The sequence below is a fragment of the Brachycentrus maculatus genome, unplaced genomic scaffold, assembly GCF_059751285.1.
Source record: "Brachycentrus maculatus isolate JH-2025_06_01 unplaced genomic scaffold, ASM5975128v1 h1tg000259l, whole genome shotgun sequence".
Taxonomy (NCBI): domain Eukaryota; kingdom Metazoa; phylum Arthropoda; class Insecta; order Trichoptera; family Brachycentridae; genus Brachycentrus; species Brachycentrus maculatus.
Window position 1 is genome coordinate 1,318,197 of NW_028281010.1, and position 27,344 is coordinate 1,345,540.

At 36.2% G+C, this 27,344-nt stretch overlaps 2 protein-coding genes and 1 long non-coding RNA gene across 5 annotated transcripts; all 3 read right to left on the bottom strand.

The window, feature by feature from the left end:
* Positions 1 to 531: 531 nt before the first annotated feature.
* LOC148305903 (uncharacterized) lies at positions 532 to 2,007 on the bottom strand. Of its 3 annotated transcripts, none has more exons than XR_015838094.1 (3): positions 1,706 to 1,862; positions 1,133 to 1,576; positions 532 to 808 (listed from the first exon to the last, which is right to left on the bottom strand). It is a non-coding gene; the product is annotated as an uncharacterized LOC148305903 (long non-coding RNA). The 3 variants fall into 3 exon arrangements; XR_015838092.1 differs by lacking the exon at positions 1,706 to 1,862 and adding an exon at positions 1,874 to 2,007 and having other exon boundaries at positions 538 to 808; positions 1,446 to 1,576; XR_015838093.1 differs by having other exon boundaries at positions 583 to 808; positions 1,446 to 1,576.
* Positions 2,008 to 3,724: 1,717 nt separating this feature from the next.
* On the bottom strand, positions 3,725 to 8,253 carry LOC148305904 (uncharacterized). The gene is made up of 3 exons (XM_088265933.1): positions 8,192 to 8,253; positions 7,193 to 7,433; positions 3,725 to 6,398 (listed from the first exon to the last, which is right to left on the bottom strand). Exon 3 carries the CDS (start codon positions 6,197 to 6,199, stop codon positions 3,836 to 3,838), a length of 2,364 nt encoding a protein of 787 aa, XP_088122059.1. The 5' UTR covers positions 6,200 to 6,398; positions 7,193 to 7,433; positions 8,192 to 8,253; the 3' UTR covers positions 3,725 to 3,835.
* A 1,737-nt stretch (positions 8,254 to 9,990) lies between these two features.
* Nadk2 (NAD kinase 2, mitochondrial) lies at positions 9,991 to 26,874 on the bottom strand. The gene is made up of 9 exons (XM_088265937.1): positions 26,573 to 26,874; positions 24,446 to 24,545; positions 21,806 to 22,172; positions 20,714 to 20,829; positions 19,287 to 19,455; positions 16,797 to 16,933; positions 13,885 to 14,021; positions 12,533 to 12,658; positions 9,991 to 11,031 (listed from the first exon to the last, which is right to left on the bottom strand). Exons 1-9 carry the CDS (start codon positions 26,610 to 26,612, stop codon positions 10,919 to 10,921), a joined length of 1,305 nt encoding a protein of 434 aa, XP_088122063.1. The 5' UTR covers positions 26,613 to 26,874; the 3' UTR covers positions 9,991 to 10,918.
* Positions 26,875 to 27,344: the final 470 nt, after the last annotated feature.

Below are 27,344 nucleotides of genomic sequence, written 5' to 3' on the forward strand. Positions count from 1 at the left end.
AATAATCGGCGGGTATGTATGAGGTCCGCCTCCATAGTGTAGCGGTTAGCGCTCTAGGCTACCATGCTGGAGGTCCCGGGTTTGATTCCCAAGAGGGTCGCAATAAATATTATTGATTTTTCAGTCAAATATATATTTAATATGACCCTGGACTGGTACCTGAAGCGAAAGGCTGATCACCTTTCCTTCGTGTATTTAACGATCAAGATAACACTGCTTCTATATAATGCAGTGCCCTATGCACCTTTGGGGTGCGGATAAGGGTTGGGAGGAGGATGTGTGAGGGGATGCGTAAAGAAGAATGTGTACAAAGACAAGAGTAGCGTGGTGTGGTGTTCTATTCTCTCTGCCTATCCCTGCGGAAGCGGCGTGATGGTCAGTTAGTTACTTTAGATTGCATTTCTGTAAAAAATTAAGGTCAATGTTGTAAGATCACAGAGAGCGGGATAGGATGATACTTTTCAAGGATCTCGGTCATTAATGAACAAAATAAAAACATATTTAAGAGCATAATATGTTTATTTTCAGGGGGGAGAGTATACATATATTAGTCACGATGAATAACTCCCAAGAAAATTGTGCAATAACACACGTTTCATGGTTATATCATCTATCTGTCTATACATATCTGCAAACACTAAAACAGTAATTACTGGCTACACATCCAAATAAAACAATGCCGAATCGTCCTCTGTAGTTTATATATTCTGATCCAGCGCTAGGAAATGAAACTGTCCAAAGCGCCAACACAATGGGGGAAATGGAACCCTTCTGCCGCGACAAGTCATTTGCCAATAGTTGTACGAGTCTGAAAAGGTAACAAAGTTACAGAATTAGTTTATATGTTTGAAAAATAATTGCGAGCATTACGACCCATTGAGCGATCTCCGATTATGAGGATATCAGACACCGGTATACACTGAGATGGTCTTATAAGGTATACAGTGGCAGGCTTCCCGGAGGGGCTGATATGAAGAGTTCCAACCTCATCATAAAACTGCTCGTGGAGCACAGATGGGGGCTGAAAATTTGTCAGCATCAAGAGTCCAGTCCGGTATTGCGATTGCAAGCTTCGGCGGGCTGGTCTTCTTACATCATATATCCAATATTATTTATTAATTATCATCCATACCTATTTCTTTGTGAACAAAACATGGCCAAGCATTGCACCCACTAGTAAATTGACATTTGTAACTGTATAAGTAAAACTGGAAAACCATTTCAAAATCTATACGCCACGTGCTGTAGTTATTTTTGAATGACATCTTTTGTGTTTGTTGAATCTTATTTTATATGCATATATTGCAATAAACAACATTATATGACAATAAATGTACTTGTAATTATGTTTGGCTTCTTTCTTACGAGTCCATGCTCGGATGATATGGCGCGATTAGTGTAACTCTTTATGAAAGGTGGGCTTCAAATAACATTTAATCGTTCACCTCTTGAGCGCTGGACACGCAGGGTATTTTCTTTAAAGGATATTTAAACTCGGCTTCTGCCATCCCGACAATGTTCCGAAATTTCCCAGGTGGCTCTGCCGACAGCTCAGAGTCGGTTGTCCGTACTTTACCTAAAATATAACATAAAAACGATAATAAAAACAGACTCGCTGTCAACGGACTGTCAGAATGACATTTCACACAAAGAAGATTGCACAGTTTTTCAGGCATGAAAAACAACAACAAAAACAGTTGATTACCTGCAATGCTGTTGATGGGGTCATTCGGGAGGTTATAGAATACATATTTCTTCTAATTAGCGCTTATTTGAGCAGCAGTCGAGACAAATTTCTTGCGTAATTTGTTTGACAGCTGTTTAGCAAACGGCGGAATAAGAGGAAACGCCTTACCAATAATGAAGTACTCACATTTCCAATACATAATAGTTATTTTCAACACGAGATCACCCGGCGTGTCATTTATCGTTTACAATGAATTATATAAATTAGTTTGTGCAATGAATTCATGACGGTCGCCCGGCCAGACTCACACAGACTAACTATTTTAGACTCGAACGAAGCTTATATACAAATATCATATACTAATGATGGCGCTGTAGGTATTCGATTTCGCGTCACATCGCCAGGTTGGCAGTGAAATCTTTCGTCTTTCCAAAATTCGTACTTGAACGTTACAAAACCAGAGAAAATGTAACAAAATCTACTATTTTCCTCGTCGTGAGTGACCAGCATCACACTGTTTGACCGTGTAAATAAAAAACAAATGTCTATGACTAATCCATAATCAAAATCTATTTTTGTCTATGACATTGATCATGCCAAGTTTTCCCATCTCTCTCTACTCTTATTTCCAACCGGATTCACCTCGTAAATTTGTTTCATCCATTATTTTTTCACTCATTCCTTCTACTTGCCCATAACATCCCAATACACCTTTAGTTTGCTGTATAATGCCAGCCTTGCATTCATTCTTACATCGCCATTCGAACATCTATCATACAACGTTTTGCCGCAAAATGATAACATGGTTAGTACGTTTCATTAGTACGGAGTAAAGCAACATTTTACTGGGAAACTCAAATTTGTTGGATCGTAATATTTCTTCAACATATCGCTCACTCCTTTCAAGAACGTCATAAATAAAAAATCGTCGATTTTCAGTTGTGCATGTTTTCGGAATGCCCAGAAAATGTACTATATCCCAGAAAAAGAGGCATATTTTAAACTTAATATTTACCCGCTACAGGGCAGAAAATGTTGTTTTTGCATTTTGAAGAAAATGTATTGTTTAATTATTTTTATAAATAAATTAAATATTTTTCAAATGTAGAAAAAACCTTCAGGTTTTACCTAAAAAGATCTGTTGTACAGTAAAAAGTTCAAAAAGTGGCTTGATATTTATTTTTAATACATTGTGTTATATTTTAAAACTTTAAAATCGTTCTCCTGAAAAATCAAGTATTTTGATTTATGACGTTCTTGAAAGGAGTGAGCGATATATGAACACCATAACAAGAACATTGGTATCACAAGTCGAGTTCATTATATTGGATATAGTGACACACTTACTACAGTAATGTACAGTATGACAAGATGTATTTATTCATTTTAAATTTACATTCACAATACAGGTTGAACATTTATTACGTTAACTTCATGTGTGTATATATGTATGTATATATATATATATATATGTATATATATATATATATATATATATATATATATATATATATATATATACATATATATTTATTTATTTATTTAAATATATTCTTGCCACTTTTTCTTGGCAAGAAAATAAACTTATGCAGTTTAGTCATTTTTAACAAGTCAATATCCAAGTTAAAAATACTTTGGGATTTTTTTCAGAGCAATATGAAGCTAGTAATAGTCAATGACCACATTTTTGTAAAAAATGCACTTTCTCCTGTATGACTACGTTATAAAAATCAATGTTTGAGTAGAAGAAATTATTATTAAAATAACAATGACACTCTGAACAATCAGTATGGGGTTATTTTTGCATCTTAAAGCATTTTTGCATATTCTTTTATCACATTCTAAACATTAATCGCTTATCACGAGTGTAAATCAACATGGTAACAAAGTGTTTCTTTGATTTTTTCTTAATATTCATAATCACATTTTGAATAAGATGTTTTTTTCTCAATATGGGTAAACATACAATTCTCTCGACATTGTTTCATTGAACATTCACCCTTTGCGACAGATCATGGTTCAACGGTGTTAGTTGACATGTTCTTCTGTATATCCGTATTCCGTGCATTTTTATAGCCGCATAATTGACAAGAGAAATTGTTTGACAATAATAATAATAAAATTTGTCAATTTTCGTAAAATACTACTTTAAGGGCGCTTCTTACCACTTTGAATAGTGTGAGTTAACACATGTTTACCTAAATCGGCCTTCCGTAAACTTGAATATTTACACCCTGCACAATAAAACGATTTCTTACCACTGTGAATTAACATATGTTGTGATAAATCCCCTTTCCGTGAACATTTGTAATCACAATGTGCACAAGAGAATGGTTTTTCTCTAGAATGGGTTAACATGTGTCTCTTTAAATTACATTTCTCATTACTTTTATAACCACAGTCTGAACAAGAGAATTGCTTCTCTCCTGTATGAACAACCATGTGTTTGTTTAAATTTCCCCTTTCTGAAAATTTATGATCACATACTGAACAAGAGAATGGCTTGTCCCCAATATGAATTATCTTGTGCCTCCTTAATGTTAGTTTATTTAGACATTTATAGTTACACTCTGAACAAGAGAATGGCTTGTCCTCAGTATGGGTGTACATATGTTGTTTCAATTGAGTTTTCCGTAAACATTTATAATCGCATTTTGAACAAGAGAATGGCTGTTCACCAGTATGCGAGTACGAGTGCAACTTTAAATTATCTTTACGTGTACATTTATAATCACACTCCGAACAAGAAAATGGCTTCTCTCCGGTATGACTGAATATGTGTCTTTGTAAGTCCGTTTTAATTAAACATTTGTAATCACACGCTGTACAAGAGAACGGTTTCTCACTGCTATGAACTAACATGTGTCTTTTTAATCTTGCTTTCTCGGAAGATTTATAGTCACAATGTGCACAAGAGAATGGCTTCTCCCCAGTATGAGTTCGCATATGTCTTTTTAAGTTCCCTTGGCCTGAGCATTTATGATCACACTTTGAACAAGAGAACGGTTTATCCCCAGTGTGGGTTGACATGTGTGTTTCCAAATGTTTTTTCCGTGAACATTTATAATTACACTCTGTACAAGAGAATGGTTTCCCACCAGTATGCGAGTATTCGTGTAGCTTTAATGACATTTTACGAGAACTCTTAAAATCACACCATGAACAGGAAAATTCTTTCTCCTCAGTATGGATAGACATGTGATTTTTTAAATTCAACTTCCGTGAACTTTTGTAATGACATTGTGTACAAGAGAACGGTTTATCGACACTATGAATTACCATATGTTTTCTTAGCCTTTGTTTTTCTGAACATTTATAATCACAGTCTGAACATGAAAATGGTTTTTCACCAGTATGGGTTAACATGTGCACTTTCAATTTAGCTTTCTCTAAATATTTACGACCACATTCTGAACAAGCATGTGGTTTCTCACCAGTGTGACTTAACATGTGTACCTTCAAATTACTGTTTGATGTAGATTTATGATTACACTCTGAACAAGGGAAAAGCTTGTCTCCTTTATGAATTAACATATGTGATTTAAAAGTTATTTTTCGTACACATGTAAAGTGGCACAATGAACAAGAGAATGGTTTGTAACTAGTATGCGAGAACATGTGTAACTTTAGAGAGGTTTGGTGTGAAGTTTTAAAATCACACAAAGGACAAGAGAATAATGTATCCCCAATATGAATTAACATATGTTCTTGTAAATCTTTCTTCCGTGGACATTTATAATCACACGCTGTACAAAAGAACGGTGTTTCATGAGTGTGAGTCAGCAAGTGTTTCTGTATTGTCCGTTCCATTGCACAACTATAATCACACACTGGACAAAACAAAGTTTTTATAACACCAGTTTGAGTCGCCACGTCTTTTTTTATTGCTTTTTCCTCTTGCTTTGAATAATTCATTTCATCGAGTCCCAACAAACCCCTTTCTGGGATTTGTCGGGTCTCGATAATGGAAGTGTTTGAATACTCTTGATACGAATTACTCATATTATTTAATCCGCACAAACCTTCTTCGTGGACTTGGGTCTCAATGGTATGAGTTGCTAAACTTTCTTGGTCTAAATAACTCACATTATTTAGTTCTAACAAATCCCCTTCTGGTACTTGTTGGGTATTTATAATATGAGTATTTAAACTCTCTTGCTGTAAACAACTCATATTATCTTGTCCCCATAAACCTTCTTCTGGGACTTGGGTCTCAATAGTACGAGTATTTAAACTGTCTTGCTCTAAATAACTCACATTATTTAGTTCTAACAAATCCCCTTCTGGGACTTCTTGGGTATTCATAATATGAGTATTTAAACTCTCTTGCTCTAAACAACTCATATTATCTTGTCCCCATAAACCTTCTTCTGGGACTTGGGTCTCAATAGTACGAGTGTTTAAACTGTCTTGCTCTGAACAACTCATATTAGAGAGGCCCAACAACTCCCCTTCTGGAATTTGCGGGGACTCGATTATATGAGTTAACACGTACACTGTTGTATATTCCATTGTGTTAAAATTTATAATCACACTCTTGTCAGGAGAATGTTTTTTCCCAAGATATACTGATAGAGATGTAGAGTTACTTAATGCACATACATAGATTTCATTTCTTTGGGCGCGAAGTTTTCATTCCCGGGCGACCGTTAGGTGGAGAGTCATTTGTGTTCTCTGAATTATTTAGGTTTTATTGCACGTTTGACCAAATCTGTAATCAAATTAAATTATTATTAGTACGACGCGTGCAAGATTGCAAGACGGATGACCTTCTAATAATTAATTACCGAGTTATAACCGCGTCGCACAATAGAAAGATCACAATTTACGTAATCAAATATTAAATATCTGTATTTTTTTTGTTTGTTTTTGAGCTTGTTGCTGAATTTTCAATAAGATAATAGCATACTCGAACAAACGTCCATTGGTTTTTTACATTTCTTCGGGGCCTTACTATCAGTTCGCTACCCTTACGACCCATTCAGTCACGGCTTGCACAGTGTGAAAAATTGTACCTTTTATTTTTCATTATACATGCATTAATTTAAAATAAACAAAATATAATACAGTATAAACTATGGTAGGAAGCTAATTTTTATAATTTACAATCAGAAAATAGATGGAATACTTTGTATTGAAAAAAATACGTTTTTCTTCGAAATAAATATGTGTTTACAACTTTTAAAAAAAGACTATATTTTTGCTCGATGTAACCGAGAAGTTGCTCGTTATAACCGTGAATAAATGTATGGAGAAAATCATAAACCAAATTATCAACGAAAGTTTCCTCGTTATATCCGAGATATCGCTATTTCCGTGCTCGTAATAAACGAGTTCGACTGTATATCGTTTTGAAAAGAAAAGAGTTATTGAAAGGTAAGGAGTTAAAAAATAAGTAAAAATATTTTTTCAATACATTAAAAAAGTCAGATACCAATATATATTCTAAAAAATATATATACACAAGTAAGCAAGCAATTTAGCATTAAGGATCTAGTATAGTACCGGTTTCTTAGGAGTAAAATCCGAAGAACTACGGAGCTGACACCAAGTACCAGGTTTTGGTGGCGAACTGGAGTTTTTTTGGACACCAAATTGTTCTACACTTCGGTCTCGAACTTCGCCGAATCACGTGGTCCTTGCAACACCGCTACCATCGGGGCTTGCCCCTCTTGGGCCGCAGGAGAGATCATCCCTTGTGCAGTTTACTACAGTCTTGTGCGGACGAAGACGTCTCGTACAATTGCTAAAATAAAATAAAATAGTATAATAATAAATTAAAAATACTTCATACAGCTTATGGAGGCTTTCACACTCTATTTAAAACTGATTTGCATGCAACAGACGACTTAAATTAGAAAACTTAGAAATATTAGAAATTAAAAATAATTTAAATCCAATCATTTTTTAACATTTTGTTCTAAAAGTCCGTTATTAAATACGTTTCCAATCGCTCAACATCCCTGATCCCTTTTGGTTGTAACTGCTAATCAACACAAAAAATAAAGCCACCTGAGATCTACCGAAGCTCTTTTGTCTAACGGTAAATTTAAAAATTTTTGTAAAGTAGATAGTGTTTTAGTATTAATAAGTCTTGAAAAAGAAGCGTTTAGCTTCGAAACCGGTAGATATTTGTAATATTTATTATAATAAAGTAATATTTTATATTGTATTTACCATATGGACATCACTTTATCTCAAGGTTCGGAGTAAAGGCGAATAAATTACAGAAGTTTTTAGGCTAATATAATCTAAATCTACAAAAAATTCATCTCATACACGCATTTACGACTTACCTATCAAATTACTAAATCCACGCCTTTGAAAACGGAAGAACCTGTTGTTCAAATTTTGACAGCTAACACTTTTGTCATCAACAAGGGGGAATCAATCAGTTTTAACAAGAGCGCTTATTCATATGACAAATCAATAGCTTCCTTGATTGACAAACATAAAAAAGTATTACTAAATTTACAATAAATGTAAAATTATTCAAATAATTACCTGCACAAAGAGCGCCAAGGACACTGAGAGGAGTGGGAGGCCATTAATCAATAAGGTCTGTCATAGACAATATGGCGTCAGTATGTACTAGGGAACAATAGAAAAGTAGGTACCTGCTTAAACTTTTTATTACAATTTTTTATTATTATATTTTTATATTTGAGTGGTAAAAATCAGTTTTGTATCGAAAATGCGATGGTAGCGCCTACTAGGCGTACTTTAGGTATGTTTGACGAAGTGTACACGCGTTTGTATGTATAGAAGAGATGTGTGTAGAGAGTAGGTTAATAGGGAAAATTCTTTCAGGCAAATAGTGTTTCCATGTAAAAACTTTTTTTATGATGTTATTTTCTACTCTTGTCTAATTTACGTAAATTTGAATTAAAATATTGAATCAACATTTATAGTGCATTGATTTTGTGATATTGATAATGCAGTAGGCAAAGAAAATAACAATTTGAAATTTAATATTTACGTTTCAATGTGTACGATACAAAAATATGTACAAACCCTAAAATGTAAATCTATTTTTTTATATGAAATGTTTTTATGTATATTTTATTGATAAAATAAAAAGTAAAATATTTAAATTTTTAATATATATATGTCGTCAGCCCCGTAAATGCCCAGACTTCCATATTCTTCTTCATTTTTGATGAGATGTCAAAAAAGGATATGTATTGACATGATTTGTGTTCTAAAACCGCTTTTCCTTGAGTACATGAATGTACAGTCTGTGCAAGAAAACCGTTTTTCACCAGTATGAGTATGCCTTTTAAAATCGCCTTTTGTTGAACACCTATGACTACATTCAGAACTTGCCGCTGGTTTAATACCAGTGTGGGTGAGCACATGCCTCCGGAGATCTGGTTTCAGTGAAAATTTGTACCGACATTCAGAGCATGAGAATGGTTTCTCGACGGTATGAATAATTTGTTTTTTTAATAACCTTTTAGGCACTTGTATGTACATTCTTAACACTAAAACGATTTATTTATGGGTTGTGCTAGCATGTGTTTTTTTTAAGATGATCCTTGAATAAACAAATATATTTGCACCCAGGGCACAATAAAAGACTTTCGCGGGTTTGCGTTTTTAAATAACGTTTATGTGAACATTCCGAGCAAGAAATCGGTTTCTCCCCAACGAACGTGACGTTACCGCGCCTAGAAGGAGACGAACCGTTAAATAGACAGACTGCCAGGAACTGAGTCTCTCTCCTCTCCAGCCACCACCGGGACCAGGTGTACCTCCAGTTACCATTAGCCGCACAGTTATTTCAATGAAATATTTAAAAATCAAAGTGCAACATAATCAGTGATCATTCATTTGTATTAATATAACGTAGGAATAAGTGTTTCCTATCATTGTTAAATATTGTAGAATAAATTGTGAATCAAGTAAGTAATTATTTAATTATATGGCAATCCCTTCATAAACCCATCTTCTGGGGAGAAACAAGTGGAGGTTTGGAGCGCATCATAATCCGTGCAATCCATAATCCCCCCCCACTCTTTTATGTGTGTGAAAGAGCGGTGTAATATTAACCAATTAGTGGTCCCAGTCATCCCAAAATTCACAAGTGAATGTGATGAATCATACAATACAGAAAAAAATTACAGCCGCCATATTCATTTCGGCTGTCTGTAGCCGCCATTAGGAATAGGACAATTTAGGATATTAAATTTAGTATTTTTTTTCATAATTGAGTTTTAATTTTTGTTTTTATAATTTTCAAGTATTTTAATTATATACTGGCGAATGCGGTACGGTTCATAACGAAGTCAAACAAAAACAAATATGATTTTTAAAAATATTTATTAAAATATGTAATACAGATTCTGTTAAATATATACACTTGTAGAAATACAATCTTACGCACTAAATGGACACTGGGCAACATATTGTATTTACTGAACAGTTGGCACACAGTCTGTGTCGCTCGTATAGTGTAGGCCGTGCATTACGGCACACAGTGTGAGCCGAACCTCTTCCACCCGCCTGGCACCCCACAAGAGACATATCTGGGTTATTCGTCATGCTATCCACATCTGCGGAAACAATCTTCAACATACATATATGGATTTTCTACAGTTATATGATTCAAATTGTGTCGTGTGGATCTAGAAGGGTGTCGTGAGGGACAGAACATATCACTGTCTCGCTCGCGGCGCGTAATGAATACAAATGTAATAGATCTCTTGCATATGCAATCAGATCTGAAAAGAGATTCCGGTAAATTATAAATTTAAATGTGTATTTTATTTATTGTTTCGGCATTCACTTTGCGGTAGGACATGATGAAATTGTAAAAAAAAAACACATCAATGCTATCGAGAGTCAAGAAGCACGCAGTCCGCCATGAGAAATATTGAGTATTGCGTGCGTTGATGTTTCGTTCACCAGATGGAGCAGCCGTTGCGTTAAAAAACATAATATCCAACACAGGTAAAAAAAACTTTCAGTTACCTAAAAAAACAAGCATATTCGAATGCAACTAGTGTCGAAATTTCAAGGCAATCTGTGAATAACTCGCGAAATTTGAGATTTGGAACAAACTTTTACACTTTATGGAAAGACACGATTTCGTAACGCTAGGTCAAGTCAGCTCGCTTGGCCTGACTTTGCTAGCAGTCTGTGTCGAGTATTGCAGACAAAATCCCGTTCAGATAATATCAAAGTTGTCTCAACAGAGATGACGAACGACAGGAGCGTACACATGTGCAGTTATTGCGTTCTGTCCAGCACTATGGTCCTCAGGGAATCTTCCGGATGGATCTCCAGAGTAGCCTCGGTGCCATCGTTGAAAGGGAACGACACTCCGCCATCTATCACCAAACCTGGAAGACAAAATAAAATTACAACATTTTAAGTGTGTCCAAATACTTGTTCACAAATCTGGATTATCATAACAAAAGAGTTTCTGCTCAATAAAAAGCTTCTTTTCATCTCACCAATAGATGTCTCTAGTGAAGTTCTAGTGATTCAAGAACAATGTTAAAAATTGGTTAATATATCGCTTACTCCTTTCAACAACGTCATAAATCAAAAAACTTGATTTTTCAGCAGAACGTTTTTAAAGTTTAAAAATATAATAAAATGTATTAAAAATAAATATCAAGCCACTTATTGAACTTTTTACTGTGCAACAGATCTTTTTAGGAAAAACCTGAAGGTTTTTTTCTCCACTTGAAAAATATTTAGTATATTTAAAAAAAATAATTAAACAACACCTTTTCTTCAAAATGCAAGAACAACACTTTTTGCCCTGTAGCAGGTAAATATTAAGTCAAATATATGCCTCTTTTGCTGGGATATAGTACATTTTCTGGGCACACCGAAAACATGCACAACTGAAAATTGTTGATTTTTGATTTATGACGTTCTTGAAAGGAGTGAGCGATGTATAGAATTTGACAGCCTATGACAGTCTTGACCAGTTTTGATAAAGAAGCGGTTAGCTTGGAAACGGCAGATATTATAATTAAGTTATAGTATAATATTTATAGTGATTTTAAAACAAGTTACATATTAATTACAGTGAAACCTCTATCTATCGTTCCTCGAATAATCGTTTTCCCGGATGTGTCGTTTATTTCTTCTATCCCGACTTAATTTCATACTAAACTAAGCCGCATCGATCGTTTCTCTATCACCATTTACCGCATTTATCGTTCGAATTAAGCTGCATATTTGATACATTTTGCCTGTTTTTTTACATTATTTCCAATTTTCTTACATTCAACGGCAACATATGGGATAGAAACTATCGAAAGCTCGTGTAACCGATAGCAGGAGAGGTCGATATTGATGAAAAGGAGCCGCTGCCTGTACCTGCATTTCCAGAAGCGTGCACACTCTTTGAAAGAAAACTTTCTACAACGCACATTCAATAACCGATGCTGAAAAAAATACTATTTGCAAAGCCGAAAATATACTATTGACTTACGAAAATAAAACAGTTAAAAAACAGCAGTAATTTTTAAAATTCTATTCAGGTTTGTATTTTTTTAAAATAAATACATTTGCATCTGAAACATGTATTCTTCTTAGAATTTTAGCCTACGAATGGTTATGCAGATTGGGAGGACGGTATCTTTACTCGGTCGTATCTATTTGCGTATTGACCTCTTAATCCCGCATTCATAGTTTATTTTAATAGATCCCTTTAAAAACGATAGATAGAGGTTTCACTGTATCACTCAGTTTTGGGTGGTTTGCCGATAAAATAAATTGACAGAATAAAAAATCCACATTGCATTGGTGGGAGCATGCGGAACCAACGAGTGAGGAACGCGAGGTGATTGCTTTTCCGCTGAGAAGGGGAATGATGGGACTTGCCTGCGTCCACACAGCGACTCTTCACGTGCATGGCCTTGGTGTACCCCCGCGACTGCAGGCCCTTGGGGGACGGCCACACGTCGGCGGAGATCAGCTCCCTCACGCTGTACGCGATACGGGGGTCGTCTGGAAACACTCTCACATGAGCCCCTGTGCACCCGAGTCAGGTATGGAATCCATCACATGCCCTCCGCAATCGTAAGGAGCAGGTCTGGGCGTCTTATATTATGTATTATTTTGAGAAATAAAAAGACTTTGTGATCCACTCACATTTGGCGATCAAAACACTCGCATGATCAAAACACTAAGTCTTTTTATTTCTCAAAATAATATACCAATATGATCCACAAAGTTAATGCTTTCAATATTCACAACATTTTGAGTGTGTCCAAATACTTAAGTATTTGGACACACTCAAAATGTTGTAAATAAATTATCTGGTCAAATTATAAGCTTATTAACAAAAATGAAAATGTTATTTTCTGGCGTTTCTCATGTGTGTGATTATAATCCAGGATTCGGACCTCACATACTAATATAAAAGTTTCTGCTTAGTAAAAAGATTCTTTACATCTCACCAATAGATGTCTCTAGTGAAGTTCTAGTGATTCAAGAACAAGGTTTCTAAATTGGTTCATAAATATATAGCTCTTCCAAGAATTTGAGTAGTGTGGTTGTCAATAATGGGTAGAATTGGTGAATGTTACACGTGTGTAAAGTGATCACTTAAACCAGCCTATGACGGTCGTCAGCCCCGTAAATGCCCAGACTTCCATATTCTTCTTCATCTTTGATGAGATGTCCAAGAATAATACTTTCAATATTCAAAACATCTTATATTATGGCCTATCCATTTGCCTCGCTGTTGCGTTTCATTATTATAATTTTTTTTGGAAAACCAACATCTATAATACTTCTTCTTCTAACCATTAACCGCACCCAATGGTGCATAGGGCACTGCATCGTAGCGACACAGTGTTATCTTGATCGCATGAATTATAATGCATGATTGCGTTAGGGCAAGGTGATCAGCCCTGCACTTCTTGTACCAGTCCAGGGTGAAAATCGGCCATATTTATTTTGACCCCCCTGGGAATCGAACCCGGGACCTCCAGCACGGCAGCCAAACGCGCTGAAGGTACTCACTCTTTCCTATTAAGAATCAAATAGAGAACTGTTGGTATTTAAAGTAGGTACTTAATATTTTACATTTAAAAAATACATAATATTCTGAATCAAAACTTGATTTTCGAAAAAGTATTTTAATTTTGTTTCATGTTGACAGAGAATGATCGATTTTGAGCACGGAATTGGAGAAGGCGGCGAATCGGTTAAAATTAAATTGTCCGTACCGGGAGGAAATACAAGCTGGTTGTTGTAGGACTGCGCCAGGAGTTTGGCCTCTTCCTTGGTCGGCGGGGGCCCTCCGCTCCTCTCGGCCCACAGCTTCAACAGCTCCAACACCGACTCGCTGCGCAGGCTGTTGATGCTGAAACACAACCAAAAGATATGTGGAGATAGATGTCTCTAGTGAAGTTCTAGTGATTCAAGAACAAGGTTTCTAAATTGGTTCATATATATAGAACTTCCAAGAATTTGAGTAGTGTGGTTGTCAATAATGGGTAGAATTGGTGAATATTACACGTGTGTAAAGTGATATTTGCCCGCCTCCGTAGTGTAATGGTCAGCACGCTCGGCTACCGTTCTGGAGGTCCCGGGTTCGATTCCCAGGGGGGTCAAATAAATATTAGTGATTTTTTCACTGTAATATTTATTCAATATTACCCTGGACTGGTACCTGAAGCGGAGGGCTGATCACCTTTCCTTCGTGTGTAAACGATCAAGATAACACTGCGTTTATATGACGCAGTGCCCTATGCACCATTGGGGTGCGGATAAAGGTTTTATTATTATTATTAAAGTGATCACTTAAACCAGCCTATGACGGTCGTCAGCCCCGTAAATGCCCAGACTTCCATATTTTTCTTCATCTTTGACGAGATGTCGAAAAATAATATGAAAATAACTTCTGCAATTGGAGATAATCCAGATTTTGTGAACAAGCATTTGGACACACTCAAAATGTTGTAGATACGTGGAGGTTTACATAATTTCGAGTGTGTCCAAATACTTGTTCACAAAATCTGGATCATCTCCAATTACAGGAGTTATTTTCTAATAATCATAGTTTCGTCTAATGGTACTGGAACATTTGTGATGAGGAAGACAAACGCGGAGATGACAGTCAATTATTTATTTATAAAAAATTACAAAGTTATAAGAACAAAGCGACACCAATATATCGAAAATTATAACACTTATTAGGGCGAGAGGAACAAAGCGATACCAATAGGAAAGGAGCGAGCGCGACGTATATACGTTTGAATATTAACCGGATCCACGCGGCTCGCATAACCGTATGTGTTTTAACAGGACATGCCCCATACGGGGCTGACATAAGCGTTTGTGTTTTCACTTTGCTCCAAGTTTCGAACCTCAGTTCAACTTGGAGGGATTTTTTCATGGTGTGGAACTTTGGATAAAATAATACGTCAATCCTTGGCCTTATGACATCTGTTGAAATATCTGACTAATAATTTGTAACATCACAAGGATAAATAAAACAACAGATCCCTGATTTTTCTTGCGGCCGGTAATTAGTCCGCGCCATAATCATGCCCTATATCTGTCTCACTCTCGACGCTACGCATCGCCAGTGGGTAAGAGTGACACACGATGCGTGCTTTGATTTATTTATGTTACGATCTAATTTGTTTATATTACGATATATTTCAAGAATAATGTGACACAAGTGTATTATAGAGTACCAAAAAGGCACAATGAATCCCATTGAACGTTTTTGTTTAGGAAAATAAATCGTTTCATAACTAAATACATGATAAAAGTAATCATTTAAAAAACGGCGAAATACAGCCGCGCACGAGCGTCTCTTAGGAACAAAGTTAACGCGTTTAAAAGGTTAATCTAATCTGAGCACACCAATATTAGCCCTCCACCTGAGTCGCAAATTTTATAGTGCATAAGGGTTTGAAAATGTATGATGAGATGCCTGAATGTATGAAGAATGAAAAGAGTCTGAAAGAATTAAAAAATAAATGTTTTGTTTACTGTAAGAAGATGTAATATTCTATAATATTATATATTCTCTTCTCCGTCTTAATCCTCATTGCTGAGGGTTGTGACCCTTGCAGAAGCAATGACTCTTCTCCAGTTATCCCTTGACTGCGCTGCATGTAGCGCTCCAACCAATAAATATATATATATATATATATATATATATATATATATATATATATATATATATATATATATATATATATATATATATATATATATATATATAAATATATAGTAAATATATATATGATGTAAATTAAGTGAAAATAATAGTTTGTATTAAATGTATTTTAAGCCAACTAAAGAAATAAAAAAAGTTAAAAGTAAATTCTCTCATCTGTAACGGTAGCCTAAAATCTGTATCGATACAGGTAAATCTGTATATAAATGGCAACACTGCGCAGGTTGGATATGAGAGGGTAATACATATCGCTCACTCCTTTCAAGAACGTCATAAATCAAAAAATCGTCAATTTTCAGTTGCGCATGTTTTCGGAATGTCCAGAAAATATACTATGTCCCAGCAAAAGAAGCATATTTTTAACTTAATATTTACCCGCTACAGGTCAGAAAGTGTTGTTTTTTGCATTTTGAAGAAAAGGTATTGTTTAATGATTTTTTTTTAATATACTAAATATTTTTCAAATAGGGAAAAAACCTTCAGGTTTTATCTAAAAAGATTTGTTGCACAGTAAAAAGTTCAATAAGTGGCTTGATATTTATTTTTAATACATTGTATTATATTTTTAAACTTTAAAACCGTTCTCCTGAAAAATCAAGTTTTTTGATTTATGAAAAACGTTAAATTTTTTTAACTACATATCTAGTTAAGAAAATTTAACGTTTTTCATTAAAATGTTAGTCATATTAGTATATAACCACTCACCGAGATTTTTATGCCTACCTGTTTTGAGACGTACCCGTCTCTTCGTCAGGACAATCACTACCACAGCATGCAAACAAAACTACCCGGCACTACCACAGCACTATTCACACACTTAAAACTACGCAAAATGTTTAACACATACGATTTTGGTCGACACTAAGGGTTGCAGCACAAACATAAGAGCCGAGGTCTAACATGCACTGTTTAGAAATTTGATTAGTCGGCAAGTCAGTTAGTTACCTGTGATGCCAGGAGGTGGACCCGGTGCCGGTGGAGACGCAGAGCCCCGAGGACTTGGTCCTGGTCGGCCGACTGTCTTCGTGCAGCTTCACCTGAAGATGGCTGACCTTCGCCGCCACGTTCTCCCCGATGAACACCTGTAACGCCAGACAATCACAGCAATCGGCGTAATAGGACAGCACATTGGGGTTGTGGGCGTCTGTGTACCGGCCAACGTCGAGTCGGAATCGGATCGAGCTGACTAATTGAACTAAACACTAATCCCTTTCACTGCCTACACTGGGGTACTTCTAGAAAATTTGGTGATGGACTTACAATCTTGTATTTATTTAGATTGGCAGTGACAGGTATATTGAAAGCTTTTAAATGTAAATTCACAGTAAAATCGGGATACAATTTTATATTGTTTCACATTTTCAATAAATTTCGCAACTTGGTTCAAAAAAAAAATTGCTTAGCAAGAGCAGGTCTGTCAGGAAGCCTAGATAGATGGTTCTGTATCAGATCTGGGCATGCGGTGGGACAGCTTTCAAAAGGTCAGCACATTGCACAAGACGGGATAACAGGTCACTTTACATCACGGGTGGCCAACATTTTCAGTAGCCGGGCCAGATTTTAGAAATGAGATATTCCACCGGGCCGTAAAACAAAAAAGCAAACCAGATAACATGTTTATTAGTTACTTTATTAGGTGCTATTCTAAGTTATTTGCATGTTGGGCTTCGTAATGCCGTTTAATGTTATACTTTTTCAAGATAGAAACAGAATCATTGCATATCAGGCATGTTGCCTTTGTTTTAAAATCCACGAAAAATAGTTAAAAGTCCATCTGTCTTAAAAACTTCTTCTGTTACTCTTCTCTTCTTTAGTATAACGTCTTTACTACTTGACGCCATTATGGGTCTTGAAATTGCCAGGATAGTGAAATACTCCCGTATATGGGATATTTTACAAACTACGCACGATGGAATGTTCTTTTGGTGGTTTTGTGTACATTAACCCGATGGTTGCCAGAGACGAGATATCTCGGCAAATGGCGGAGTGCCCGTATGGCCAGAGACGAGATATCTCGTCAGTACTTTTGATGACGCAAATTTAACTCATATTGACAATCTGTCAAAAACGGAACATACATTGCCATCAGTTGAAGTTGTCACAAAATATTTTATAAAGTTTTTAAATACTTTTAAGTGATTTATCGGTATCACTTTCAGCTGACAGTTGACAGATGTCATTAGGGCTACCACTCAAACCACTTGAAATATTGATTATTTTAATCGATTGTTTTGAACGCCAGGGGTTTTTATTTTGCTCAATTTTTTTGTGTTTTTCTTATTATTTTAAAATATTCCATTGATAAATAATAGTTGTGTGATAATATTAAATTTAATAAAAACTTGCGTGTGCGACTTAGTGTGACAACCCTGAAAATTTGAAACTGGTTTAACTTCAAGAATAAAACTCTAACAATCGATGCGGGATATAATATTTGGTAAGTAAATTATAATTCAATAAAAACAACAAAAAAAAAATCTTTAGACAACTTTTTTTTTTCAAAAAAATACTTGGCCTGTTGAGCACTGCGGCGTAATTTATTTGCGGCCATGAAAAGGTTAAAGGAAGAAATGTGTGGTTTTCCCATAAGCAATTCTTCTACATCTTCAACAAGAGTCTTCATGCTTGTTTTTGATATTTTGTTAATATATACGCTTTAAATTTTAGTTTGTAATGTGTATGTTAACTCTATCCACGCGGCTCGCATAACCGTTTGTGTTTTTACAAAACATTCCCCACACGCGGCTGACAAAACCGTATGTGTTTTCACTTAGGTCCAAGTTTCGAACCTCAGTTCAACTTGGAGGGATTTTTTCATGGTGTGGAACTTTGGATAAAATAATACGTCAATCCTCGGCCTTATGACATCTGTTGAAATATCTGACTAATAATTTGTAACATCGCAAGGATAAATAAAATAACAGATCCCTGATTTTTCTTGTGGTCGGTAATTAGTCCGCGCCATAATCATGCCCCATATCTGTCTCACTCTCGACGCTACGCATCGCCAGTGGGTAAGAGTGACACACGATGCGTGCTTTGATTTATTTATGTTACGATCTTATTTGTTTATATTACGATATATTTCAAGAATAATGTGACACAAGTGTATTATAGAGTACCAAAAGGCACAATGAATCCCATTGAACGTTTTTGTTTAGGAAAATAAATCGTTTCTTGACTAAATACATGATAAAAGTAATCATTTTAAAAACGGCTAAATACCGCCGCGTACGGGCGTCTCTCAGGAACAAAGTTGACGCAGTTAAAAGGTTAATTATAAATAAATAAATTGAATTGAAATTTATCAACAGGTCACAAGAGTTGATATCATCTCTGAGTGCGGACAAGGATTAGTTAACAAATAATTTCTCATCAGCGTTACGAACGAACCTATTGAAAAGGCGAATTCTTCATCTCTTTTTGAAAAGTTACCTCGTTCAAGGCCAGATACGGCAGAACCCTTTTGAATATCCCCGGGGTGTTGTTTCTGTCCAGAATATGGGCATCGTCAGACGTCTTTCTCCACTTTTCCATCTCCTGCTCCTGGACGTACGAGGTCGACGCTACATTATCCATCTCGGGAGATTCGGCCACATTATCCCTAGAAGCGTCGGCTGGTGTTAGGGCAGGGTTAGGAACAGGGTCCCAAAGGGTTAACACATGGCTTAGTATAACTGCGGAGGTCCTCACCAAAAAGTTGGATTTCCAATATTGCACACAAAAATCCTTTAAATGCAAATCTGTTCTGTTGACTGTATTCTATCCAAATCTTAATAAAAGTTGCGACAAAACGTGACCAATCCTGTGTTAAACCAATATGAAATCATTAAATCGCACCAAAACGTGACAATTTTACAAACTACAATTGCTAAATACTTAAAATCATTTATAATGAAAATGTAACGTTTTGGTGTGGACCTCCACAACTGTGGTTCAAAGGATAAACAGAGTTAGGTCGTTTTACCTATAGGTCATCAATATATCGCATGGGTCATATGAGGTCAAAAGACAGTCATTCAAAATCAATCAGAGTAAAGCTGTTATAACAATTCTTCAACCCTCATCCGCACCCGATGGTACGTAGGGAACTGCATCATATAAACGCAGTGTTATCTTGATCGCTAACACACAAAGGAAAGGTGATCAGTCCTTTGCTTTAGGTACCAGTCCAGGGTAATATTTAATAAATATCAGAGTAAAAGAACGATAGGTCATCGATACATCACAAAGGTCATAGGACTGTATATGAGGTCAAAAAAGAAGGCATTTAGATGTTAATTAAAAATAAAAGGTGTTTATAAGGTAAAGTTGTTATAACAAAATGTCATCAATATATCGCAAAGGATAATATGAGGTTAAAATAGAAGGTATTAAGACGGTAATTGGGAGTATACAAAGACAGGTTGTTAAACTAAAAGGCATCAATTTACCACATAGGTCATAGGTTCTTTTAAAGACAAATGATAAATCAAGGCATTTAGATAGTAATTCATGATCTGAAGTGTGGATAAAGTCAGGTTGTTATAACCGTACATCATCAATATATCACAAAGGTCATAGGTGTGTATTAGATCAAATGACAAATCAGGGCATTTATATTGTAATTCATATTAAAAAGTGTGTATAAAGTAAGGTTGTTATAACTGTAGATCATCAATATATCACAAAGGTTATACGTTAATTTATCACAAAGATCATAGGTTCATAAAAGGTCATTCATGATCAGAAGTATGTACAAAGTAAGGTTGTAATAATCGTAGGTCATCAATCCATCACAAAGGTACCAAAAAGGTCAACAAAAGGTCCATTGACTTGAGTCCCATAGATTTGTAGGTATATAGTTCTATAGTTATATGCACCTTGGAAGGATGGGCCTGTGGAGGTCTAGGGGCGCACTGGATATGTCGGCCCGGGAGCCCTCCTCGCTGGCCAGCGTGGTGCGGATGCGGCTGCGGTGGAGCCACCTGAACCGGCCCTGGAAACAGTATTTATAATGTTATTTTTTGACATCTTAACATGGATGAAGAAGAATATGGATGTCTGGGTATTTGCGGGGCTCACGACCGTCATGGGCCGGTTTAAGTCATCACTTTACACGCGTGTAACATTCACCGATTCTACCCTACACGATTGACAACCACACTACTCAAATTCTTGGAAGTTCTATAAATATGATTTTGAAACATTGTACAAGAATCACTAGAATTTTCCCTAGAGACATTTATCGGTGAGATGAAGAAGCTTTTTTTAAATGAGCAGAAACTTTTATGTTTGTATGTGAGGTCCGAATCCTGGATTATATTCACATACTTGAGAAACGTCAGAAAATATCATTTTCAACCCCGACCAGCACAGCAGACAGACACGGAACAGTGCAAAGACATATGTGTGCGTGTGTGTGTATGTTGAAATCAGCAGAAAGGAAAAAAATTATGGTTTTAAAATGTGGTGTTGGAGGCGCATGCTCCAAATCCCATGGACAGCTAGACGCACCAACGAGTCCATTCGCCAGGAACTACGCTTAGATGGCTTGACTCTGGCCAATGTCTGACACAACGGATTCTTCAGTTCTTTAGACACATTGCGCGTGGCAACAAGGATAGCCTGGGACGGTTGTGATCAGTAGCCTGAAGGGGAAGAGAGGGAGAGGAAGATCCCCACACAATGGACCGATGGAGTTAAGGCGGCAGCAGGCACCTCGGTGGTTGGAGCGCTATGTGCAGCGCAGGCAAGGGATAACTGGAGAAGAGGCATTACTTCCACAAGGGTCACAACCCTCAGAGGAATAAGACGGAGAAGAAAAGTGCGTATGTTGAAATGATCACATGATCAGAAATCTGCCATATCTCTTGGAGCGCATGACGCTGACGGACAGAATGACACTGTAAAGTTAGGTATGCCTAGTAAAGTATCAATTCACCAAGGTATTCCCACTTGGAAGGATCTCCCACCTGGCGTATCTCCTGCAGCGCGCCCGCGATGTCAGCGGAGCACCACTGCGGCAGGCAGAGGCGGCCCTCGCTGCGCGCGGGGTCGCTGTTGAGCCCCACGACGGGCTTGCGGGGGTCCCGCACGCGCGCGGCGGCCCGCAGGAAGGTGCCGTCGCCGCCGCAGGGCAGCAGCAGGTCGGCCCAGTCCGCGCCGCGGCCCACGCTGGCCGCCACGCGCACCTCGGCGCCCAGCCGCGCCAGCGCGCGCGCCGCCCGCGCCTCGAACTCGCGCTGCAGCCGGTGCTGGTGCAGCAGCGCCTCGAAGTCCGACCCGCGCGCGCGCAGCAGCCGCTCCAACTGCGCCGGGCTCGCGCCGCGGTGCCGGTTCCTGCAACCACATTCCACACCATTCAACGCAATTCAATTGTACACGATTTACCCACAACGAAGGGTTGAAGGTCCCAAGAAGGTAGGCACCTTCTTGGGACATTCTTGGGACCTTCAACACACATCCCACACAATTCAATTTATCCTAGTACAGTGTCCCGCACACTCTTTTTATTCACCTACCAAATTAAGAAATTACAGAGGCGCATGTTTTATTTTTTAATTTTTTAAAGGAATAACCCGTAAAGCGTCTGTTTTAAATGCTTGTCAGCAGGTAGGATAGTAAGGATAGGGAAGGTAGATATGAAAAATGCATCACAAACACCCAGACCAATTGAAAATAAATCTTTCATGAATTCATTTTGCAATTGGCGGGAATCGAACTCGCGACGCCAGTTTCGCAGTCGAGCGTCTACCCAACTACGCCACGGCGCCTGTCGTATATTTACCAAGTTAGTCAAGTATTTTGAATTATTTGTATTTTATATCAACACATTTATTCTAGTTTTACTTCTTATAATATCTTTTATATTCTTGCCAGTGCCCTTTATTATGACCTAAAATATATTGTATCCCCACACACAGGCCATGCCTTTGTGGGATGTTTTTTTGTATTTATATTTTATATAAATTTTTGTATTTGTATTTATAGTATTAAAAAAAGAATAAAGAAAAAAAAAAGATATAAAAATAAAAAAAATAAAACCCTTATCCGCACCCCAATGGTGCATAGGGCACTGCGTCATATAAACGCAGTGTTATCTTGATCGTTTACACATGAAGGAAGGGTGATCAGCCCTCCGCTTCAGGTACCAGTCCAGGGTAATATTGAATAAATACGACAGTGAAAAAATCACTTATATTTATTTAACCCCCCTTGGGAATCGAACCCGGGACCTCCAGAACGGTAGCCGAGCGTGCTGACCATTACACTACGGAGGCGGACGAAGAATTTGTGTTTCATTAAACAATTAATACACAAAACTCCTGATCCGAGCATTTTTAAATATTTGAAAAACTTGATCACGCCAAGTTTGACACGGTCTTCCTCTGGTTCGATAATCCAGTTTTGTGAGCAAGTATTTGGACAAACTCAGAATGTTTTATATGTAAATATTAATAAAAAAATGATTTGAAGACGTGACGTAGGATACGACGCATGACAAGCAGAGGTTGATAAGAAAAATCCAGTTATTTTCCATTCAAAATACGTTATCAGCACATACGTAGCGGAATCGTGACCTTTGATATCAAAATAATTATTAAATGATCTTGTTCGTACTAATTGGAAGACCTCACCGTACTCATGAATTAATAATACTCTAAATTCTTTTTCGACATCTCATCAAAGATGAAGAAGAATATGGAAGTCTGGGCATTTACGGGGATGACGACCGTCATAGGCTGGTTTAAGTGATCACTTTACACAAGTGTAACATTCACCAATTCTACCCATTATTGACAACCACACTACTCAAATTCTTGGAAGGGTTAGTAGTAAGCATATAAACATAGAAATTCAAAACCGTATAACTTCCAAAACCAGCACAAAGATTAAATCCGCCATAGTTCAATAACAAGTTTCAAATTCGCAAACAAAACGTGACGATAGAAGCGAATGATAGCTCCTCGCTAGCTGCATACTCACTGCACTGGTTGGCCACACGAGCAAAAAGTACCTACCCAACAACGATTCGGTCATCAATACTAATTATGCACACAGCACAGTCCATTACTTCAGGCGATTTAAAACAGTGTAAATTTGAAAGGCACCAAAAATGGAATTCCTCACCGCATTATAACGGACAAAGGTGGATTTGGCTGTCTTTGTCTCTTGTTGAACTCGACGAATAAAAACTGCGCAGATATCGAAACGAGATACTTTTGGTGCAAGAAAACGCAGCGGATATTCGACGATTATCAAATTATGACAAAATATTCTGGAAAAATAATAAGCTGCGCAATTACTTACTCGATAAGCGGAATTGAAAGACATTTATTCGAGGATGTACCGAAATACCGTCAGAATGTACAGACGGAAAGATAAGACGTTTTCTTTATATTTTTTGACCTGTGCTTAAAAGCATCGGTATAATCGCGAAATTGATCTGCGAACGGTTAATTATTAGGTGTAAACTTAGTGTTAAATAAAAAAATCTATCTTAATAATGATATATCTTAACTGATATATTTTACAGTTTAACCAGTAGTAAAGAGGGTTATAAATAACATTAAAAAAAAATTTGGACACACTCAAAATGTTGTTATACTCACTGTTCAAATTCATATCTCGTCACTTTGGTCACCAGCAGGCACTTCCCAAACTGAATCTTTTTCCCGGACTCTACTACGTCCCCGCCACCCGGACCAACATCTGGAATAAATAAATAAAATATTTCTTATCTCTTAAGTCAGTTTCCTTAGTCATATTACAGTCGTACTAGGTTATAACGAGGAAGACGGAAACGACTGAATTTGCTCTTTATAACCGTTACTCTTTATATTTGAGAAAAGGTATTTTTTTATAAACATACCTATGACATGAAGATGTTAATATATCGCTCACTCCTTTCAAGAACGTCATAAATCAAAATATTTGATTTTTCAGGAGAACGTTTTTAAAGTTTAAAAATACAATACAATGTATAACAAATAAATATCAAGCCACTTACTGAACTTTTTACTGTGCAACAGATCTTTTTAGGTGAAACCTGAGGGTTTTTTCTCCATTTGAAAAATATTTAGTATATTTTAAAAAATAATTCAACAATACCCTTTCTTCAAAATGCAAAAACAACACTTTCTGCCCTGTAGCGGGTAAATATTAAGTTAAAAATATGCCTCTTTTGCTGGTATATAGAACATTTACTGGGCATTACGAAAGTATGCACAGCTTAAAATTGACGATTTTTGATTTATGACGTTCTTGAAAGGAGTGAGCGATATCTGGAATGGTTACATAACAGAAAAAGTTGCAATTGAAACAAAAATACACACTGAGTGGTTATATACTAATGTTATTAACATTTTTGTAAGAAAATAAATAAGTAAAAATGACTAACCGCAAAGTAAATGCTTTATATATCAATAATATTGAGAATATAAAAATACGCCTCCGTAGTGTAATGGTCAGCACGCTCGGATACCGTTCTGGAGGTCCCGGGTTCGATTCCCAAGGGGAGTAAAATAAATATTAGTGATTTTTTCACTGTAATATTCATTCAAAATTACCATAGACTGGTACCTGAAGCAGAGGGCTGATCACCTTTCCTTCATGTATAAACGATCAAGATAACACTGCGTTTATATGACACGGTGCCCTTAGCACCATTTGGGTGCGGATAAGGGTTTTATATATTATATATATATATAAATACACAATTCACATGTCATATTTTTCTATCAATCAACTTTTTATATAAAATTTTATAAAAAAATCTTGCGCTTCTTTGGGTAAAAAAACAATATTACAAGGTTTTATCAACAATCGTACGATCACAATTCCTATATTTATGTTTTTAATACAATGCTGACATTGTAGATGATGAAAGCTTTATATAAATATTATCATTTTTTGCGCCACATTGTATTTCACAATTAATTTGAGAAAATTAATTGTGAAATACCAGAGAAACACTGTCTTTAACAGACCCGCTCTAGAATTGATATGACATTCCCCACTTCGTTAATAAATTTTATTATGCATTGTCTATACTAAGCAGAGAACTTGAAAATATAAAAACTAAAATATGAAAACTATGGTACAAAAAGTTGATCGTTCTTATTCAAAGTCTATATGGTGACAAGCTTGTATCACGTCAAGTTTTGCTGTTACAGTCATTATTGTTTGTATGGACCCCATTAGTTGAAACCGTAATAGTGGTTGCTATCTAGACATGCTTTAGTCTAAGGTCTAAGGGATTAAAAAAAAGTATTGATAATTATGGAGTAACAGTGGAAATATATTAACTTATTAATTTTGAATACGATAGCATTATATGTTCATATATATTTATACATAAATAATAAGATAAACTTTAGTCAATATCAGAATTTAAAATATCCGTAACTAAAAAATCTGACGTGCTACATTTCTTTTGCTTTCGTTTTTTAATTCAGCTATGCCAAGTGCATAATTATCAGGTATTTTCATGCCAGTTATAAAATAAAAGTTGTAAATTGTTGGCCAGTGTAATTAAACATGCAATTATATCAATCCTAACCTTCAAATTATAGTATTGCCGGGGGAGGGTAGACATATTTTTTGACTTGATACTAGATTTAAGAATACGAACGGCCGTAAAAACACAAGAAACTCGATTTAAGAAAAACGATCATTTAAAAATAGAACGGCCGCTGATTAAAAAAAATGTTATATTTAAAATCCCTTCAAGTACTTACCGCTGTAAAGCCGCCTCAGTACGTAGCCTAACTTCTTCATATGTCGGTGATAAATCACATTCACGCTAATTTCACGACAATTTGAATTTCAAAATCGAAATGCCCGGTCACCTGATGACACCTCGCGGAATCAAGAAACGGGCGATTCTTTCGCATACAAATATTTGCCTTGTGATGACGACGTCCGTTATCGTTTCTGATAAGCGAATGGACCAAGCCGACTAGGAAAATTAACTGAGTTAACTCAACTGAGAGATACGAAAACAGATATAACCTATTTCCCGTCTTTTGACGTCTACGACACGGTCGTAGTGCACTGGTCTGCTCGAGCGAGAGAGACTTGTTTCGCCACAGTTTGATGACGTATGTGTAACAAAATTATTATCAAATCTATTATTTTTGGGTAATATATCCAAAATTAAACAAGGTTATTGGATTGAATACTACTTTATTTTCATATATAATGATAATATGTGACGCGTTTCGCCTTATCATGACATTATCAAACTAATTGCGTTTGATTTATTTTTCAAAACATATTACATACATGTCATATATATAATTTTCCCGATGAGTAATTTCTCTCATTTTGATAATGTCTTGATAAAAATGAAACGCGTCATATATTATCATTATAAATAAAAATATAATTCAATCCAATAAAATGGTTTAATTTTGGATATATTACCCAAAACTTTAAAATGGAATTCTACTTTGAGTCATTGAATTGTTTAAAATCATGCCTTTAGCGACTGCTTTTGCCATTTATTTT

Coding starts and splice junctions, on each gene's coding strand:
- LOC148305904 (XM_088265933.1), bottom strand. CDS start 6,199: ATGGAATATACAACAGTGTACGTGTTAACTCATATAATCGAGTCCCCG.
- Nadk2 (XM_088265937.1), bottom strand. CDS start 26,612: ATGAAGAAGTTAGGCTACGTACTGAGGCGGCTTTACAGCG. Junction 12,659..13,884: donor CCAGCTTGTATTTCCTCCCG/GTACGGACAATT, acceptor GAGTGTTTCCAG/ACGACCCCCGTATCGCGTAC. Junction 11,032..12,532: donor GAGTCGCTGTGTGGACGCAG/GCAAGTCCCATC, acceptor TTTGTCTTCCAG/GTTTGGTGATAGATGGCGGA.